Source organism: Eurytemora carolleeae, unplaced genomic scaffold (genome assembly GCF_000591075.1).
Source record: "Eurytemora carolleeae unplaced genomic scaffold, Eaff_2.0 scaffold988, whole genome shotgun sequence".
NCBI classification, from domain to species: domain Eukaryota; kingdom Metazoa; phylum Arthropoda; class Copepoda; order Calanoida; family Temoridae; genus Eurytemora; species Eurytemora carolleeae.
Window position 1 is genome coordinate 43,161 of NW_019396989.1, and position 20,521 is coordinate 63,681.

General features: G+C 32.5%; 3 protein-coding genes across 7 annotated transcripts; 2 read left to right on the forward strand and 1 right to left on the reverse strand.

Moving 5' to 3' along the window:
• Positions 1–527: 527 nt before the first annotated feature.
• LOC111710835 (autotransporter adhesin UpaG) lies at positions 528–4,746 on the forward strand. Of its 2 annotated transcripts, none has more exons than XM_023484993.1 (4): positions 528–561; positions 2,070–2,152; positions 3,345–3,449; positions 4,168–4,746. In XM_023484993.1, the coding sequence occupies exons 2-4, from the start codon at positions 2,071–2,073 to the stop codon at positions 4,593–4,595; spliced, it is 615 nt and encodes a 204-aa protein (XP_023340761.1). In that variant the 5' UTR covers positions 528–561; position 2,070; the 3' UTR covers positions 4,596–4,746. The 2 variants fall into 2 exon arrangements, with proteins under 2 accessions (XP_023340761.1, XP_023340760.1); XM_023484992.1 differs by lacking the exon at positions 528–561 and adding an exon at positions 882–957.
• A 627-nt stretch (positions 4,747–5,373) lies between these two features.
• LOC111710824 (ervatamin-C) lies at positions 5,374–10,100 on the forward strand. Its single transcript, XM_023484972.1, has 7 exons — positions 5,374–5,474; positions 6,946–7,070; positions 7,404–7,512; positions 7,892–8,046; positions 8,441–8,749; positions 9,221–9,363; positions 9,817–10,100. The coding sequence occupies exons 1-7, from the start codon at positions 5,444–5,446 to the stop codon at positions 10,034–10,036; spliced, it is 1,092 nt and encodes a 363-aa protein (XP_023340740.1). The 5' UTR covers positions 5,374–5,443; the 3' UTR covers positions 10,037–10,100.
• Positions 10,101–10,388: 288 nt separating this feature from the next.
• Positions 10,389–20,308, reverse strand: LOC111710825 (alpha-tocopherol transfer protein). 4 transcript variants are annotated; one of them, XR_002767136.1, is made up of 13 exons: positions 20,105–20,304; positions 18,340–18,410; positions 17,714–17,801; positions 17,241–17,324; positions 16,186–16,266; positions 15,951–16,010; positions 15,127–15,212; positions 14,368–14,447; positions 14,249–14,316; positions 12,591–12,761; positions 12,356–12,415; positions 11,030–11,196; positions 10,389–10,966 (listed from the first exon to the last, which is right to left on the reverse strand). XR_002767136.1 is itself a non-coding variant. In XM_023484974.1 (12 exons), exons 2-12 carry the CDS (start codon positions 18,371–18,373, stop codon positions 11,088–11,090), a joined length of 921 nt encoding a protein of 306 aa, XP_023340742.1. In that variant the 5' UTR covers positions 18,374–18,410; positions 20,105–20,303; the 3' UTR covers positions 10,389–11,087. The 4 variants fall into 4 exon arrangements, 3 of the variants coding, with proteins under 3 accessions (XP_023340742.1, XP_023340743.1, XP_023340744.1); XM_023484974.1 differs by having other exon boundaries at positions 10,389–11,196; positions 20,105–20,303; XM_023484975.1 differs by lacking the exon at positions 20,105–20,304 and adding an exon at positions 18,650–18,845 and having other exon boundaries at positions 10,389–11,196.
• Positions 20,309–20,521: the final 213 nt, after the last annotated feature.

A 20,521-nucleotide genomic window follows, 5' to 3' on the forward strand; every position in this document is an offset into this window, starting at 1 on the left:
ATAGAAAAGTTTAAGCCTTGATACTGTTTTACTTTTACAATATTTTAATGACCCACAATTCCACTTTTAAGACTATTAAGAAATATTTTCACATGGAAATTTTAAGAAATGTCTAAAGGAATATTTTTTTTTTAACTGTTAACTGTATGTTGGCGAAATTTTATGTAACCCTTTACGATTGTTATTTGCACTTTAAACCTTTAACTGAGTAAAAATGTTAAAAAATATTTTCTTAAATGAGGGAAAACGTCGATGATCACTTTAAAAGTGTGACTTTGCATAGAAAGAAACAAGTTTAAAGGTTTAGCAATTGTAACCCCTGAAAATTTCCATGACTTTGACAAAATGGTATTTTCTTAGGTACGTGTATGTCTCAAAGAAAATAAGGAATTTAGATTAGGATTAATTTTCTTTTTCTATATCCTTATTTGCAAAATTACTTTCAAGTATACAAATTTGTTTTTCGAATGAGCAAATTTTGAACGTTTTATTACGACACCCTGCAACCTGCAACCTGCAAATACTTAGTGTGTTATTAATCCTTGGATGAGTAGGAACCAGGCAAGAAAAATATCAAAAACAATAATTTTTACATTTCGCTAAATTTAAATATTTGAATCATCAATATTATATTTTAAATTGAAAGGAAAGTGTATATGTTATGCTTGTGATTAATTTTGCATAAAAATAATGTAATTATAATTGACTTTTACATGTAAATACACAATTTTAACAAGCAGTTAATACGTAATAACGACATATTGTTCTCCAGAAATGACATTCTGTTACGATTTTAATTTCCTTTTATTTATTGTATTAACTGAAAATATACAATTTAGCAGCTGATTCCTATTGTTATTCTTTAGTAGTATACACATTACACTGTTTTATACATTACACAGCTGATATACAGGGTGTCCCACATCATAATGGATCGATCGTTATAATGGTTCTAAAGTAAGATTTTCGGGACTAATCAGAAAATTCAAGAAGAATGGATTATTTTGAATCATTGCATGGACTAGAAATACACAGACTGCTCATAAGCTCTTACGTGCTAGGCTATGCAGGCCTATAGTCGTACCGGCACGGCATGTTACATTTCCACAAAAGGTTTTTGACTGCCATCTAACGGCATATTTTTGAATTTAGTCTATTTTTAAAGGTTTTGCATTTTGTATCCAACTGATCCTTAAGTATCCCTGAATACAGTTGTCTGCTTATTGGTCGTGAACTCCACTGGAACCTGCTGTGGAAAATATTACATAGTCTAGTCTTTAATAGATCTCAGTACTCTCTTATCTACGCAGTAAATTAAAGTACTGGAGTACATTTAACAGTACACAGCTGATAAAGTATTGGAGTACAGTTTTTAGTCGTTCAGTAAACCCAAGTATAGTGAAGTACATAAATGGTATACTCTTGAATTCTGCCGCTTTAAAGTTAAAATCATTTTCTTCGATCTTAAATTCAGTCTTTTGTATGTCACTGTTGAGTCCGGTTCATTTCAAGAACCGGTCCAACATGAAACTAGAGCGAGCTGTACAGTACACATATAGATTATACCAGGCAAAACGGGACTGTACATCAAACCCCTTCTAGGGAAATTATTTAGCATTTAAAGAAAAATGTTTTAAGCTTTAGGGAACCGTATATCAGTGTAAGCAAAGGCACTTTTCCTTTGTGTGTAACCCTGAGCTGAAAACTTTAGAATTAAATACTTTTAAGTTTTATTCTCGATCGCTCAATCCGAATATCCAATTTGGACACTTTAAATTTCCTTCTTAGTCCGCTCTTGTTCTTTCTTTTAATCACTAGCGATCAGTTTCCGACCAAATAGAGTTTTCTCATTAAATAGCGCGGAAAATTTCAAATTTCCCGGTTTCTCTGATTGGATGTTCTGGTTTCTCCAAACTTCACTCGATAGGTTGAGTTATATTTAAACTTCGCTGATACAAACTTAATATCCGATTAATCTTAAAATTAACAAAAAGAGAAAATGAAGCATTGGCCTCGATATCCACAATTCTAAAGTTTTCAGCTCTGGACGTCTAAGTATTTAATGACAGGATGTATATCTGGATTCTCCTGGTTCTAGTTGCAACTGCAAAATGTGGTTTCTGTCCAGGATTTCCATTCTGTGATGAAAAAGGTGAATGAAGTCAAAATCTGTCCTAGAGAACACTTGAAATTACAAATTTTTTTCCATTTTCTTTAACATTTAAAAATTGGATAATTTCTTTTTTTTTATGCTTAATTTTATCGATGAAATTTCCAATTAAAACAAATGATTGTTTGGGTTGAGATTTTTTCTTAAAAATAATTTTTTTTTAAATTTACCCCCTGAAGGATTGTTTTCGTAACTACCTTAGTCTTAAAAATGTCCAACACTCTACAGGTTGTATTTAAATGATTTTCCAAAGAAAGGGTTCAGTTTTCACTTGCAGCGAAAAAGATTATGATAAAAAAGATGCCTAAAATTCGAAGTTGACTCTGCAGTCTCTTCCTAACTGTCGGTAACCCTGGCTTCCTAACTGACGGTAACCCTGGCTTCCTAACTGACGGTAACCCTGGCTTCCTAACTGACGGTAACCCTGGCTTCCTAACTGTCGGTAACCATGGCTTCCTAACTGACGGTAACCCTGGCTTCCTAACTGTCGGTAACCCTGGCTTCCTAACTGTCGGTAACCCTGGCTTCCTAACTGACGGTAACCCTGGCTTCCTAACTGTCGGTAACCCTGGCTTCCTAACTGACGGTAACCCTGGCTGTAGTTGGCAAGATTACGGTTATTATAACACCTTTTTAACTATTTTATAAAGATTTATTTGCTGTTTTAAAATACATTTAGGGTATCAGGTAATTTCCTAATATACGGCCGGCCCCCTAGCCTGTCCTAGCCGCAGCGCTCGGCCCAGAAAGTGTGTTAACCTAACCCTAAATATATACTAATTTTGTTGAAAATTGTTGAACAAGTAGACATGCACAAATCATATACTAGGACGGACCATGGTATTATATCCATCTTCAGATAGATGAAACAATCCCTTTATCGTGGATTTTATGTCGTCTTTCTTTCCAACTTTATTTTGGCGACCATTTAAATATTATTGTTCCCTAGGCGTATTAAGTTAATACTTATATAATATATTAAAATATATTTCAATGGATAAAAGTTTTTTCATTTAAAGGGAGTGTTAACTTAATTTCAGAAAGTGGCATGTCCAATTTATCCCTTGTCCGTTTGAAACTTCATAAATACGACTACAGTCTCTTTGATTTTAATTTCTGAAATCAAAATGGGGGGAAAAAGTTGTTGATCCCCGAAAAATGTTTTTTATTTCAGCTAATCCTGTCTCAAGCAGTGCAGTGGAACATGTTATCACCAAGGATTACGCAAATGTAAATGGAGATAACTATATAGTGACTGGTGACAGTGCTATTATAACAGGTTATTCTTTATTCTTTGGGAACCCAGCTTTGTCTGGAATCTAATAGTTCTCTTTAAAAAGTCAACCCGTTCATTTTATTAGAGTTTTGAAACCAAAATAAGAACATTAACTTGGTTCCACCAAGTTCTCCCAATCAAAATTTTAGGGAAATCTGTAAATGAGTTCTGATCGGAGAAACCTTTAAAGGTTCATTAAGTACAGAGATCTCTCTTAGTAAATCTTTTGAAGGTTCATCAAGTACAGAGATCTCTGTTCTTAAATCTCTTGAAGGTTCTTCAAGTACAGAGATCTCTCTTCTTAAATCTCTTGAAGGGCGCTTGTTTTCCTGTAAAAATCAGCTAGATACATACAGATTACAAATTCCTTTGCGACATTATAAAATTTTAACAAACAAGGCTATCAGGGTGCTTCGTGCCCATCTTTTATTTCAATTTTTAATTGTTGCTCAATCTTTCAGAATTTTGCGGATTTAAAATTTTGTTCGCGAATTTTCAAAATTTTACGAAAATCGAACAAATCTTTGTAATTCTGGGTTCATGTGAGGACAGGTCCAACAGAAAATTTGGGCCACATCGGTTAAGCCTTTTTGGCGTTTATTGGATACAAACAATCAGACAAGCAAAGTATATGTATAAATAACCACAGCACTGTTTTCTGATTTAAAGAGTACAATCATTTGATTATGACATTTTTGTCTATAAATATTTTGTTATTCAGGAAACGTCAACGTAGTGCACGGAAAAAAATCCAAAGTAAGCGGCGACGAAAATATTGCCAACGGCGACAATGCTCATGTCGAGGGGAAAAATAACGTGGTCAACGGCGACAATTCAGCTGTCATCGGTAACGACAATGTGATAAACGGAAAAAGTCACCAAGTGACCGGAGACTATAACGTCGCAAACGGTGATAACGGGAAAATCCAAGGAGATTGGAATAAGGTGACCGGAAATGGAATAAAGGTGTACGGGAACTGGAACCGGATCTGCGGGAATGATGTTGAAGTGAAGGGGAATGACAACGCTGTTATCGGGAAAAGGTTTAAGCTGGCTGGGAGCAATGTTGGAAAAGAAGTGGAAATTGATCCAAAGAAAGTATTTTCAATTTGCAGTGATGCAAGTTTTGATGCTCTAAAGCCAAGATAATCTAAGAAATGGGAAAAAATCTTAAACCTATTTTTTGATATATTTGCAATCATTAAAGTTATAAATATCAATAACATTTAGATATCCTATTTAATTTCCTATTCTTGAATTCGTTCTAATTTTATAGAAAATATACAATTTCATCAAATATTATATTGTATAATTTTAAGCGACACCCCAATAAAAATGATAATTCAAAGATGACTTAAAAGTCGTTTATTGTACTCAATATAATAGTTTATTGGGATTTACCTCATGTAGAAATACCTTTAGAGGTAAAAAAGTGTAGTTTTTTCACCTGATGGTGTAAACCTTTGATATTTCAAACTTAAATTTTTTCATCTAACAGAATTCATAGTTTGAAATGTCTAAGGTCTACGGCATTGGATTACAAAGATATAGAGATTAGAACATCATAGTTTGTGACAAAGACTCAATTCTTTTCTGAGACATTAATTAACATTAATTATAATATTAAAGAAATAAAAAGATGTTGACTCAGAAGAAATACATGACTCAAGTTAAAGGTCAAAAAGTATTTTGTCGCTCTGACCCAGTCATAATTAAGATAAAACAAAGCGTACTTTTTACGTAGATTATTGAGAAACGCGCACAGAATGATAAGAAATTTACAGCTGTCAATTAAAACATACCTAGCATTTAATTTTGTTATTTTTTTTACTTTTTACTTTTAAGTCGAAAAAAACAAACAAATTCATGTTAAATTGGAAAGATAATTTTGTTTTAAAAAACTTATTTAAAGAGAATTTTTGATACATATATTTATCCTGCATTAGTTGGATAAAAGATAAGTAATTTGACGAAATATTATCATTATCTTCTCCACCATGAAGATAGCAATAATTCTACTTGCTGCAGGTAAACTTAAAGGGACAATTCACGACTTTTTAAATTCAAAATTTAGTTTTTTTTAATTCCATTAAACTGTAAGCACGATTTAAAAGCTTTTTCTGACCAAGAACAAATGATATATCCATGTTGTTTGACTTTGAAAATCGTCTTCAATTATTCTTTCCCCCAATGTCTAATTTGCGGATTCGTAGTAAGGAAACAATTGAGGAATTTGTTAGAAGAAAATATTTTTGAAGCTAGAAAACGCGATGTGAGAGTTATCATTGTTAATCCGATGTTCATGATAATTTTATTCATCAATGTTTATATAAACATTTTATTTATTGATGTAAACAATTTTTTCTCATTGAGAATCATGTTTCACTTTGGACAAATCAGAATAAAATCTTGTTTATTAAGTTGTTTTGGGATTTCAAAAGGCCCAACAAAAATTTTAGAAGTTTACGTTCTACAAATTTAATTTTTAAAAAGTTTACTTTAAACCAAATGATTATGGATTGTACTTTATCAATAATAGTAAAAGTAACAAAGGATTGATTTAAAATGAAGTTACAATATCATTTTACACTACCTTGGGAACACAGCGCTGCCAAGGTTACTAAAATAAAAGTTACTCCCGCCGTTTACCCGCATTTGAACGATTTTACTGGGAAACTAAATTTTCGCTATTAAATTCGATCCACTCAACTTAGATCTTAAATCAAAGCTAAAACATTCCCGTGGTTCTCCCAAGTTCCCCAATCAAAATTTGAGACAAATCGGTCCAGGGGTTCCCGAGTTATGATCGGAGAAACAAACAGAGATTAAAACTTTATATATATATATAGATGATTTGGCCGGGTTTGTTATAACCACAGTGGTAAATTACCGATAAAAATTTAAACGATTATCGTTTTTGCACTTCACTGCAAAATAGACAGAAGGCTCTATGCAACAATCAGTGTTTATTGTTTATTTTCTATTTTAACGATTTTTTGATATATTTGAATTCTTAGGTGCAATGCTCTTCCTATTTGAGCTTTAAAGAAAATCTCGATAAAAAAACTAAAAAAAATTCATTTTTAAATTCAATAATGAAATTGAATAGTTACACCAAGGACTACTAGACCTTTAAATTAAATACTCTAATATTGTAAATCGGACATATATAGAACTCTAATACTAGGTGTCCCACGAAGCATGACAGTTGGTGAATAATTTTTTAATGTCTTCTTCCATATACTGTATAAGATATAAAAGACTTTTTGCAGTTAAATTCATTAAAAAAAAATTTTACTCAAATATATTTTACTTAGAAATAAATTTTTCTATAATATGACTGCTATATGATATTGTTTATCAAATAACTTAACAAAATATGGAAGAAGACATATAGTATTCACCAAGTGTCTTGTATCGTGGGACACCCTGTTCATGACTTGAGTTCCATTTAATGATGTGTATAGTCCCTCTAACCCCCCTGACCTCTATTTTATAGTGTCTGTGTGTGTATGCAAGACTGCCCCTAGAGCAGTTCAGGAAGAGTTTCTCAGGTTCAAGGAGAAGTATGGCAAGGTTTACCAAACCAAGGCCATCGAGGAGGAGAGGTTCGAAATTTTTAAGGTAAACTTTGTTAAATTTCGAATATGACGTCTTTAAAAATCTTTCACAAAAGAAAAATTTTTTTATTGGAATGTCAACGTAGTTTCAAGTAAGGTTTGCAGCGAACGTAAACTTTCGCGAAATTTTTTTTGTATTTCGCAAATTTCTTTTAGCAAAAAAGAATTTTGCGAAAGGAATTTGTGAGAGAAAAAAAAATAACGATAATTTAGCAAAAAAGCGAAATGGCCGTTTTAAAATGAGGTCACTTAACTGTCCCTTAAAAGTCCCTGAAAAGTCCTCTTATTTGCACTTTTAAAACAAATTGATGTTCATAGATTTTGTATATTTGTTTAGGCAAACTTTTATAAGAGCTTGAGACAGAATAAGATGATTTCAAGTTATACTACAGGGATAACTCAGTTCTCAGACCTAACTGAACAGGAGTTTAAGGATACCTACCTAAGTATGTTTAGAATGTCGTCTTCAACAGAATTTTCCTGTTTTACAAGTACTGGCATACCTAGTATAACTACCTTTTGAAAAATCCCTGGCGATTAGATTAACTCAGTCCATTTATTCATAATTTCAAAAAAAAATTTAGAAGAACTTTTTCAATTTAAACTTGAAAAATCTTAGCTTCTGTGTGTCCTGGGATGGATGTACAAGAATTGAGTCTTGCCACAAACTCAAACTTTCTATTTTCTTTATCTTTGCAACCTGATGGTGTAAACCTTTCACATTTCAAGCTTAGATCATTTGATCTAATAGAAATCAAGAGTTTGAGGCAAATTCAAAAACGTCCGCTTGTAATAAACTAAACAAAATTTTAAAATCCATCTCAGGATACAAGAAGATGCCAGGAACCGTCGGGAACAGCTCCCCTAGGATCAGCAAGGACCTCCCTGACTACATCAACTGGGTGGAGAAGGGGGCTGTTACTGAAGTTAAGAACCAGGGACAATGTGGATCATGCTGGGCCTTTGCAACCACAGAGCAGGTTAATATTATATATTCCAGTGTAAACCAGTATAAATCAGTAGTAGAAACCGGGATGAAGGTCGTCTTTATTAGAGGTACTGTAGAGATGATTTCAATGGACTCAGAATAGAGTGTTGTGTTTGCATTTCCCTTTACTGCTTTTAATGTACAGTGGTAGGCGATTAGAACAAAACAATGAAGACGACTTTTGATTTCAATTTTGATTATATGAATCTTTTAAACAGCATGGATACACATAAACATAGAACTCAAGAGAAGCTGTCATTTAAAAAAGTTTCTTTTTGATTACTTGTAAACTTTTAATTCGAAAAAAGCTTGTTAACAATAAAAACTTAATTGAAAAGTCGTCTTCATTGTAGTAATAACTGTTTTTAACCCAATCTGATTTTCAGGTTGAATCATATGCTTTCATCAGTTCTGGTGAACTCCCCAACCTCTCTGCCCAGCAAGTGACCTCCTGCACCCCTAATGTCCTCCAGTGCGGAGGATCAGGAGGCTGTTTCGGCTCCGTGACCCAGCTTGGGTTCAACTACCTCCAGCTGTTCGGACAGATGGCCGAGGATGATTATCCGTATGTATCTGGAACCTCAGCTCAGACTGAGGAGTGCTCCTATGACTCCAGCAAAACAATCGTGAGCCTAACCGGATATGATACTCTTCCTGCCAATAATCATGAGGCAGTCATGACCCACTTGGCTGAGGTAACCAATTAACAAGTTTTATCGGGAAAAAAGAATTTAAAGAAACTGTAAATTTGATTTCAAGGGACCCTTCATTCATAGAATGATATTGACGATTCACAACAGTACCCTTAAAACCTTAACCAAAAAAGATTTTTAATTTCCTGCTTTTTTTCTCCATTGAGAGCATTCATTAACTGTTGATTAGAAACATAAAAGTCTGATATTAGCTAATAAAAAACTGGTCATTCTCTTCATATGTTAATTTTAATATCTTTATATCTAACCATCAGGTTGCAAAGATATAGGAAAGGTGAAAATCAGTTTATTTGTTCGGAAGTAAAAATGATGATTATTTTGTTTTTAAACCTAATTAATCAATCAGTGAAAAACATATAATTATCTAAATGTCGCAAAGCAAAAAATCTAAATCCAAAAATATGTTAAAACTAATTTTAATTGGTAAACAGCCCCTTTAGAAAATATTTGTAGGTTGGACCCCTTTCCATTGCTGTTGATGCTTCTCAATGGGCTAGTTACACTGGAGGAGTGTTCAGTGGTTGCTCTTTCCAGGAGAACATATCAATCAATCATGGAGTTCAACTCGTAGGATACGGTTCAGATTTCAGCGCAATGTAAGATATTATAATTTCATAATGATTGTATTTTATCTTGTTTTTCATTGTTTTTATTGTTGTATTGTATTGTATTGTACTGTATTGTATTGTATTGTATTGTATTGTATTGTATTGTATTGTATTGTATTGTATTGTATTGTATTGTATTGTATTTATTTGTATTGTNGTATGTATTGTATGTATTGCATTGTATGTATTGTATGTATTGTTTAGTATTTATTGTATGTATAGTATGTATTGTATGTAAGTATTGTATTGTATTTATTGTATTGTATTGTATGGTATTGTATTGTATTGTATTGTATTGCATTGTATTGTATTGAATTGTATTGTATTGTATTGTATTGTATTGCATCGCATTGCATTGTATTGTATTATATTGTTTTGTATTGTATTGTATTGTATTGTATTGTATTGTATTGTATTGTATTGTATTGTATTGTATTGTAGGGGAGTATATGATTACTGGCTGGTAAGAAATAGCTGGGGTTCAAGCTGGGGAGAGGACGGATACATTAAGCTCCTGAGAACCCCGGAGTGCGGAGTAAACTCCACCCCTATGGATGGAACTGCATGTGTCAATGGTCCAGGAAATGACGAGCAGACTGTTTGCGGCATGTGCGGAATGCTGCTAGACTGCTCCTACCCCCTTGGAGTTCAGAAATTGTAACTTAAAGACTTCTTCATTTTATTGACATAAGTATAATAAAAAATAAATATTTTTGAGAGCTGAATTATTTACAAATTATCTATACAATAAAACAAAACTTTCTTACAGTTAAACCCTAAATATTAAATACATCGAAAGAATTCATCAAATGTCGTATTTTTCCCTTTCTGATAATGAAATGTTGCAGATATTTAGTTTTTTAATTAAATGATTATATGAAGCTCTTTAAGACTGTTCCCGCATATTCATGGCTATTCATTTATTTTCGTAAATACAGAGATATACGTAAAATAGTAAAAACTCAATGAAAAATTGTCAAGATGACATTTGATAAATTCTTTCGATGTGTGGCGCATTTAGGGTTTAACTGTATATAAAATAATTAAACATTCTACCCATTGTCAGGCAGTCATAAAAATATATATATGGTATTTTATACGAAGAATAGAACTTTTCATTCTTTTCATAAAAATAAGAAAAAGACGTTATGTTTTAAAATACAGGGAGACACAGAAAATGGTGGAATAAGAAGACGACTTCAAATCAATCTTTAAGTGTATTTGATGTTGTCTTAAAGTAAATAGGTTTACTAGAAGTATAAAAATCACACGCTCTGTCTGGGTGTTCTGTATCATGTTCATTTAGCTATTTAAAATCCTAACTTGATCTAAAAGTCGTCTTTCCACAATATTCTGGTTCTCAATGTTTGAAAAAGATTTTTTGGCAAGAATATGATTTCAATATCATATCAATGAATATCTGCTCCGACTGTCCAGTATTTTATCATATCAATGAATATCTGCTCCAGCTGTCCAGTATTTTATCATATCAATGAATATCTGCTCCAGCTGTCCAGTTTTTTATCATATCAATGAATATCTGCTCCAGCTGTCCAGTATTTTATCATATCAATGAATATCTGCTCCAGCTGTCCAACATTTTATCATATCAATGAATATCTGCTCCAGGTGTCCAGCATTTTATCATATCAATGTCCAGTATTTTATCATATCAATGAATATCTGCTCCAGCTGTCCAGTATTTTATCATATCAATGAATATCTGCTCCAGCTGTCCAGCATTTTATCATATCAACATAGAAATCATTTTTCTCCTTCACAGTCTGCAGGCTTAGATCATTATCTAGCTCCCCAGTTCCTCTGAAATACAGAATGTTAAACATAATAAACTAATTAATTGCATCAAACTATAAATGATTTATCCCTATATCTGTCCAACCTGATGTCGGAGATGTACCCTTTAATATTTCAAACCATGAATTCTGCTGGATCAAATAGTCAAAGCTTGAAATATGGTTGCAAAGATATATGGATTAGAAATTATAGTTTAGGACGAGAGATCTGTCTAACGGAGATTATTTTAAAGCAGGGGCTTACTGGGTGAAGAGGGGGGGGTCCACATATCCACCCTGGCCAAATATATTAAATCTACATGTATGTAACAAATGCCTTACTCCAATAGTTCTTTTAAGTCAGTACCAATCCAAACCTTTTGTATTCTCAAGTATGTTTCAATCCAGATACAACTCGCTTAAACTGTATATTCTCTACAATAGAACTAATACTTTAGTCTGTATCAATCCAGATACAACTATCTTTGTATTCTTAAGTATGTAACTTTTAGATACAGCTTTCTCAGGAACTCTATATTCTCCATTAATTCTTAAGTCTATATCAATCCAGATACAACACTCTCTGTATTCTTAAGTAGGTATCGTTCAGATACAACTCGCTCTAGAACTCAATGTTCTCCAATAATACTTTAGTCTGTATCAACCCAGATACTACACTCTCTGTACTCTTTAGTATGTATCGTTCAGATATAACTCGCTCTCGAACTCAATGTTCTCCAATAATACTTTAGTCTGTATCAATCCAGATACTACACTCTCTGTATTCTTATAGTATGTATCGTTCAGATACAGCTTTCTCAGGAACTCTATTTTCTCCAATAATACTTTAGTCTGTATCAATCCAGATACAACAATCTCTGTATTCTTAAGTATGTATCGTTCAGATACAACTCGCTCTAGAACTCAATATGTTCTCCAATAATACTTTAGTCTGTATCAATCCAGATACTACACTCTCTGTATTCTTTAGTATGTATCGTTCAGATACAGCTTTCTCAGGAACTCTATTTTCTCCAATAATACTTTAGTCTGTATCAATCCAGATACAACACTCTCTGTATTCTTAAGTATGTATCTTTCAGAAACAACTCGCTCTCTGGTCTCTATGCGCTCTCTACGCGAGAAATAATTTCGTGTTCTAAACGTAATAAAGCAAAGGTGCATACCCTAGGCTCTCCGAGAGAAGGAAAGGTGGTATCTCTTTGTGCAGCATCGTGTAATCATAACTGCAAAAAAATGTTATAATAATTTTAAAAATAGAAATTTTGGAATGCAAACGTAATTTTAACGGTATCCTGAAAAGCTTTGTCTGATCAATTAAATATCCATATTTTGTTTTTAAAAACTAATTATTTTCAAAAGTGGTTTCTCTACAAAGAATTATTGAATTTTGTGTATTACCCATGGAAAATTATGTTTCCTTTGACCCTGTCGTCTAGTAATGGAGTCATCATACTGTAGAGAACACTGAATAGTCCAGGATTATTGCAAACATGAATCTTGTGAACCCAGATGGGGAAAGCACCAGACATGAAGGAGGTTAAACATCGAATCTGTTCCATTCCATGGGATCTAAACATATTTATTAGATTACTAGCTTGGGAACCCAGCGTTGAACAGTTTACTTACAGTTACTCCCACCGTTTACCCGCACTTGGTTTCTCATGACCAAGTTAAGAACATTTCAGTGGCGCTCCCGAGTGCCCCAATCAAAATTTGAGGAAAATCAGTTCAGGGGTTCCTGAATTATGATCGAACAAGCAAAACAAACAAAAAGACAGACAGACAAACAGAGACTACAACTTTGTATATATAGATTCAAAGACACTCCTTCAGTGGCTGCAAGACGTAATTTCCAGCCACCATTAGTCCTTCGAGTGCATGTCAAATTTACAACTTACAATTTTATTTTATACTGTCTGGTCCAGGACGACATAGATATTAAATATTCTTAATAAAATGCGGTGCCATGCCTGGAGCGGACTCTTCAATGGGCCGGACTCCCCCTAAAGTTTTAGCCATTTCAACACAATTGATTTTTGATTTGAAAAACACATTAAAAATTATCTATGTCTCCCGAGTAAATATTAATGGTTTGATGATATGAAAGGAAGACGACATTCAAGAGGAAAGAACCGTTTTTCGAATTTTCATCTTTTAAATACATTTCAGAACTAAATGCGTATTTAATATATTTAAACTAATAATATTTAATGTTTTAACATTGCTTTTTATGTATAACATTGTGTTAAAATGGATGAAAATTTAGGGGTCAAGTCCACCCCATGCAAGAGTCCGCTCTACGGTGTCACGTTAAAGAACGCCCGGACGTGAGATATTGTCCAGGGTCTTGTATTTCGGTCTGGAACATAAAACAAAATGGTTTGACAGATTGTTTTACATATTATGATATTACGACTTATTGTTACACAATTTTTAGATGTGCAAGGGATAGATGTAAAAAATCTACGTTTTATATGTTTTGAAAGAAAGACAACATTCGAGGCGGAATACTAAAACCTCGAGTCTCTCGGTACTCGATTTCCCTCATTTCCCAGATATAAGGAAATGATATTTATTTCGTCCTTACTCAAACAAATGTTTAAAAGGTTCCGTTTTTAATCGGACATGCCACTCTACAAACATGGAGAGAGGCACTAGAAATTACGTCTAATGTTTCGCAATCGAAATTTAGAATAGTTTTTTTATTTCAAAAGTTGCATTAGTGAACCTCATTCAATACATTTTGCTTACAAAATATCCAGAGCGCTGCGAGGGATGTTTTTACTTATTCATGCACTATTATGTTAAGCATTTGTAGCACATGATTAAGATTGCATGAATATATGATAGATATATCATCTGCATCTATGTATTTATATATTGTATTGTAATCTCTGTTTGTCTGTTTGTTTGTATATCCGACCATAACTCCGAACCACTTTGTTTCAAATCTAAACACCACGGGAACCTTATTAGAGTGGGTTGACTTGAATAGAGTAAGTGAGGTTCCAGGCAAAGCTGGGTTCCCCTAGTTATAATATTAATATGGACCATACCTCATTTGGTTGAATCCGAACCCGGCCAGATCACACACCATTGTTACTCCAGCAATCTGAGTTTTTTCCTAAGTAAATATCCTTTTTTAATGGCTCATTTTTTGGAAATTTATTTTTACCTCCTGGGCCAACATATCATAGATTAGATGTGAAGCAGCAAACAGTTCATTTACAGGGATGTCATCTGGATTCCAGGCACCTGAAACATTGACAGGGATATCATCTAGATTCCAGACACCTGAACATTAACAGGGATATCATCTGGATTCCAGACACCTGAAACATTTACAGAGATATCTTCTGGATTCCAGACACCTGAACATTTACAGGGATATCATCTGGATTCCAGACATCTGAACATTTACAGGGATATCATCTGGATTCCAGACATCTGAAACATTTACAGGGATATTATCTGGATTCCAGACACCTGAAACATTTACAGTGTCGCAACACCTTTGTCTTTGATCTTACCGTGATAACTTATGTTACTTTTGTGTAGCCCTGAATATGTACTTTCTTGAACTAAGTTTAAAGGAATTGAGTCTTTACCACAAACTCTGATTTTTAAATCCCTATATCTTTGCAACCCAATGTCATGAACCTTAGATATTTTAGTTTATGAATTCTTTTAGATCAAATAATCTAAGTTTGAAATATCAATGGTTTACACAACCTGCAGGTTGTGAAGATATAGGGATTAGAAAATTTGAGCTTGTGGCAAAGCCTCAATTTCTATGTAAGAAGTAATTGGGAAAATTCTCCTCGATTTTTGGCCGAGAGCTTGCAACCTTTGGATAAATGTGAATGTGAACTAAACCTGTAAAAAATAGCAAACGTGCATTTAATAAAATTTAATTAAAATTTGTTTTTCCTACCTGGGTTATAAAAGAAAATTCGTCTGCCATAGTAATCCCTGTAATCTGATACAGAAATCAGCTTCTGGGCCCAAACTTTCTCCAGCCTAAAAACCCAACACATTTTTTTCATCTTAAAACAAGACATGGAGGTCACTTCATGACCATTTCTTACAAGCTAGGTTTCCATGCCACTCTGAGTCCATCTTTTTGGTAAAAATCTCAGCATTATGTTTCTATTATTTTTGTTTTGTACATTTGAAATATATGATAACAAGAAAATATCAAATTTGTTCCTGCTTCCATTAACAGATTTGCAGCATTTGAAAAAAATATTTCCGACAAAGTCTTTTATTCTGACCGACCGGTGAGCCTTTTTGACGTTTATTTTATTCAAAGAATATAATTCATGTATTTTATTTGTAGATTTAAATTAATTAAAGAAAACATTTAATAGTGGTTAGAGGAATTTTCTTTTTATATGAACAATCATGCGAACTAATGAGCAACTAAGTGCACCTTTCTTAAGATAAGATAAAATAAAACTTTCTATTCATTAAATCTAAATAGTTAAATAATAATAATAATATAAAGTCTCCTTTACTACATGTAAAAGTTTTTAAGAAAGGCCGACTTTTATTGCTTTTTAAGCTATACATATAATTAGTAGTAATCTATGTCTGTTTGTTTTGATGTCCGATCATAACTCATGAACTCTCGTGACCTTTTTGCCTCAAAATTTGATTTGGAAACTCCACAAAACCACAAGAATGTTCTTAAAAATATGGTTTCCAGACAATGCCATGGGTTCCCAGTTAGTGTAGGTTTAAAGTACATATACTTACTTTAAAGGCACTGATGCTTTTACTATTCCAGGATATAGATTACCGGAAGCAATGTATTGTCTGAAATATTTATTTTATAACAAAAAATAAATGATAAAAACTAAAAATCAAATCACAAATAAAGTAATAATTAATAGAAATCTTTAAAATCAAAATTAATTTATATAAATTGTTCTTCCGACACATCAAAATCTTTAAAGTTAAAATCTAATTTATAATTTAAAAAAAACTTAACCTTAGAATATGCATTGCTGTTTTTACATTCCACAATCCAGCCCTCAGAAATTTTATCATACATTGTTTGTCCTCAAACCGACTGAAAATAGAAGTCATCCAGAAAAAACTTTCAATTATGATTTATGTTGTAAATTAAGGGACTGTAAGCCTAATTTTAAGTGACCCGTCATGTAAAGATAGCAATGCCCGATTTACAATGGTACCCTTGAAATCTTAATCTGATCAAAAATGTGGAAGATAACTTTGGTTTTCTGACTCGAAAAGTTCTGTGAGTTTCTCCATTGCTTCTTTTAAGCAAGGAATGCACAATTTACTTTTGCAGACACTCTTGTATTTCCGATTCCATTAGCGCCTGATCCAATCAGGGTTAAGTCATGTGTTTGTTGTCTATTCTGAACGAATATAAATAGTGTGGCGGTAACATCTATCTTTCTATCTATCTCATTATCCAATTAAAGATAAGAATCCTTTAATCGGCGATATAACAGTAAATGGAAATATTTACTTCTACTGAAACTATAATGCAAATGAAAATAAACAGTATAAAGAAACAAAAAACAAGAATATCTAATTGATACTTGATCAGACAAAGCTTTTAAAGGTAAAGTTGTAAATCGGGCATTGACATCTTTGCATAGAGGGTCACTTAAAACTACTCTTACAGTCCCTTTAGATATAAAGTTAAACGAACTGATTTGTAATTACACACCTTATACCCTTGCAACCTGATGTCGTAGACATTTTACATTTTAGAATATGAACTCCGCTAGATCGAAAAGCCAGAGTTTGAAATAACTGAGGTTATAATAGTGTATATTAGGTTGCAAAGATATATATGTTTCAGGTCTGAATTTAGTAAAAAAAAAAAATGTTAGATCTAAATATTTATTTCATGCTAATCCATTTAAAGATTTAAACAGACATTACATTACATTACAAGATATAGCATTACATTTGTAAAAAAATAATAGTAAAAAAAATTGAAAGAGAAATCTCAGCCATTTGTTAAAAAAAGGATAAATGGGATTTATTTAGCTTTTTGTGCTTTTTTACCTTGACTTTTCTTCTGGACCTTTCCACTTTGCCACCTGGGGATCTGCTTGAATCAGTTTAATGAACTCTGAGATCTTCGCCTCCCTTCAATAAAAATTGTTTATTAATAAACTATGTATTTAAAACCTCATGTATAAAACCCATATAATGAGGCTTCAGTGTCAAGTTGCGCAGAGAGAAAATTGAATTTGTGTTTTCAACCTTGTTTTTAACCTTTCTCCTTCATTTTCTTTAACAATATCTGTTTTCAACCTTGTTTTCTTACCTTTCTTCTTCATTTTCTTTAACAATATCTGTTTTCAACCTTGTTTTCTTACCTCTCTTCTTCGTTTTCTTTAACAATATCTGTTTTCAACCTTGTTTTCTTACCTTTCTTCTTCATTTTCTTTAACAATATCTGTTTTCAACCTTGTTTTCTTACCTTTCTTTTTCATTTTCTTTAACAATATCTGTTTTCAACCTTGTTTTCTTACCTTTCTTCTTCGTTTTCTTTAACAATTTCTGATGCAATGGTTTTCCAGGTTTCGTCCAAATCATTTCCCGGTTCAAAAACAAAAGAATCTAAAAAAAACTTAAAATAAAAAAAATCTGTTAACAAAATTTTTTTATGTTATATTATAATTTTGTTTGTTTGTGATGTTAATCTAAATCTTAGGAGTACTTCAAAAATGATTTATGAACAGTGGAATGATAATTGTTTTTTTTTTATTTTGATTTAGAATGTGAAATTTTGACTGATTTATATCATGAACCTTAGTGTTCAGTAATCATTGATGAAATTTACATCTTTAGCGACATCTCCTGATGACAAATTCGACATTTGAACCTCTTCAGTCAGCGCACTCCTGTATGCCGAGTTCATTAGCGCCTGATCCAATCAGGGTTCAGCAATGTACTTGATTTCTATTCTTAACCAATAGAAATAGTATGGCGGTAACATATATTTTTCTATCTCTCTTATTATCCAATTAGAGTTATGAATCCTTCTATCGGCACTATCAGTAAATGGAAATATTTACTTCTACTGAAACTATGGTGAGCGTAGTATTTCTTTTGTTGAAAGCTGTAATTTTATTTTATAAAAGTATTTAATTTTTACCTTTTATCACCTCATTAAAATATCGTTTTTCCATCTCTACTTAGTCTTATGTAAAACCGCTGCAGGTCAACCTGGAACCATTTTTGTTATCAAATTATCATTTTTGTTATCATTATCATTTTTGTTATCATTATCATTTTTGTTATCATTATCATTTTTGTTATCATTACCATTTTTGTTATCATTTTTAATTTTTTTATCATTATAATTTTTTTATCATTATAATTTTTGTTATCATTATTATTTTTGTTATCATTATTATTTTTTTTATTTGTTTGAAACGGATTCCTACACCATTAAGGTAACTCACTTAAAACTATAGACGAGATATACACAGACTGCTCCACAGACGAGATTTACACAGACTTCTTTATAGACGAGATATACACAGACTGCTCCACAGACGAGATATACACAGACTGCTCCAAAGACGAGATATACACAGACTGCTCCATAGACGAGATAAACACAGACTGCTCCATAGACGAGATAAACACAGACTCTTTTATTAAAATCTACACAAATGTTAAGACCCCAAAAAGGAGACTCGGGAGTTTCGTTCAACGATACTCATTTAAATTTCGGGCTCCTCTGGGAAAAATATTGCATATTCTACCCTTTAATAGATCTCAATACTCTCCTTAAAACTAACTACAACGAACCCATCCTGTCACTTGTAAGTATTGGAATATTTTTAGTCAAATTTTTATCATAATCTGTAAAATAACTTTAATCTACTTTAATCTATGAAATGCAAAGCTTAATAATAACGTTTAAAAAGCAGAAGCACAAAATCTACAATTAATTTCCGGCGGTTAATGGGTTTTCAATTAGTAAAGGCCGGTTTAGATGTACATATACATATGTACATTAGGCCTAATGTACATACATTTACATAATATACAGTTGCTTCTGATATGCGTGTTACTAACTGTACAAAATTGGATTTAATTTCTAATATAATCAGTTTAAAGAAAAGAACTTGTTAGTATTAATCAGCAATGCAAGTTTTTACTAAATCAAGGTTCTTGGAAAATTAATAATTTCAACAATTGAAAATTGAAATTAAAGCTAAAAAATTTAAAAGGTGTTTATTTCGCACAAATTTCATCTACTGTTTATGTTGCAAGAAATCTGCAAGTCAATTTTAAAGAGAAACTCCAATAAAAAACACTTTTCAAAGAGAAATCATGCACTCATGCAAGGGTATTGTTGTGAATCATACATGTATAAAATTGGAAGGTGTCTAGAAATTAAGCCCTTTAATCCCTTTAGAAAAGAAAGGTACGTTTGTCTTTAAAATCATTTCCAATTTTGGCAACCCTTTCACTAGCTATTGACAATTGACTATTAACTATTCTTAATGTATAAAATCCTCATAGGTTAGCAGGATATTTGTGATTGGCAGATTTTTGGTAACTAATAATTGGGTAACCTGACAATTTTGTAAGTACAAGCTTTATAACTAACCACTTGGTAACTAATATTTTGGTTATTAATAATTTGGTAACTAACAATTTTGTGTCTATAATTAGGTAACCTCACAATTTGGTAACTAACATTTCATTGTAACTTCACGATTGTGTAACCTAAACATTTGGTAACCTGATCGTCAGGTAACATGTAAATCGGTTAAAACCCGGCATCCGAATCCGGGTTTTATGAATGGGATAGAGTTGCATGAATCACTAAATGACCAATATCACTGGTTGTATTTTAAACCTTTACAATATCTGTATTTATTCTCTACTTGAACTCTACTTACGTTTATTGTAATATTACTGTGTTACTGCCAATGTTACAAGTGGAACTGAATAAAGAAACATTCTTCATTTAACCCGGGGCTATTATCATGATTCTTTCCTACGTAGTTTCAGCAACAGGAGAGCCCGTGAACCCATGGTCTAGCCTGTATATACTGTATAGGGATTCACACTATACACAGGCGTAGGGTGGAGAAGGGCTTTCATACCTGCATACCTTCTTACTTTACTGGAGGTAGGTTTATGGCATGGTTTGTATACTTAAGAATTGGGAGGATAGAATTCGTGTAAATTTTACTGTGAAGTAATTCGACTGCTCAGAACCTGATTTCCCTGATTAGATGTAAATAAACAATGGTTTAGTAAACAAGTATGGAAAATTACAACCAGGCGCGTACACAGGAATTAAGTCAGGGGGG

Coding starts and splice junctions, on each gene's coding strand:
- LOC111710835 (XM_023484992.1), top strand. Junction 2,153..3,344: donor TCCATTCTGTGATGAAAAAG/GTGAATGAAGTC, acceptor TTTTTATTTCAG/CTAATCCTGTCTCAAGCAGT. Junction 3,450..4,167: donor TGACAGTGCTATTATAACAG/GTTATTCTTTAT, acceptor TTTGTTATTCAG/GAAACGTCAACGTAGTGCAC.
- LOC111710825 (XM_023484974.1), bottom strand. CDS start 18,373: ATGGAAAAACGATATTTTAATGAGGTGATAAAAG. Junction 16,267..17,240: donor GGTCCAGAAGAAAAGTCAAG/GTAAAAAAGCAC, acceptor TTCTATTTTCAG/TCGGTTTGAGGACAAACAAT. Junction 11,197..12,355: donor CTTCTCTCGGAGAGCCTAGG/GTATGCACCTTT, acceptor TCTGTATTTCAG/AGGAACTGGGGAGCTAGATA.
- LOC111710824 (XM_023484972.1), top strand. CDS start 5,444: ATGAAGATAGCAATAATTCTACTTGCTGCAG. Junction 5,475..6,945: donor AATAATTCTACTTGCTGCAG/GTAAACTTAAAG, acceptor TCTATTTTATAG/TGTCTGTGTGTGTATGCAAG. Junction 8,047..8,440: donor CCTTTGCAACCACAGAGCAG/GTTAATATTATA, acceptor TCTGATTTTCAG/GTTGAATCATATGCTTTCAT.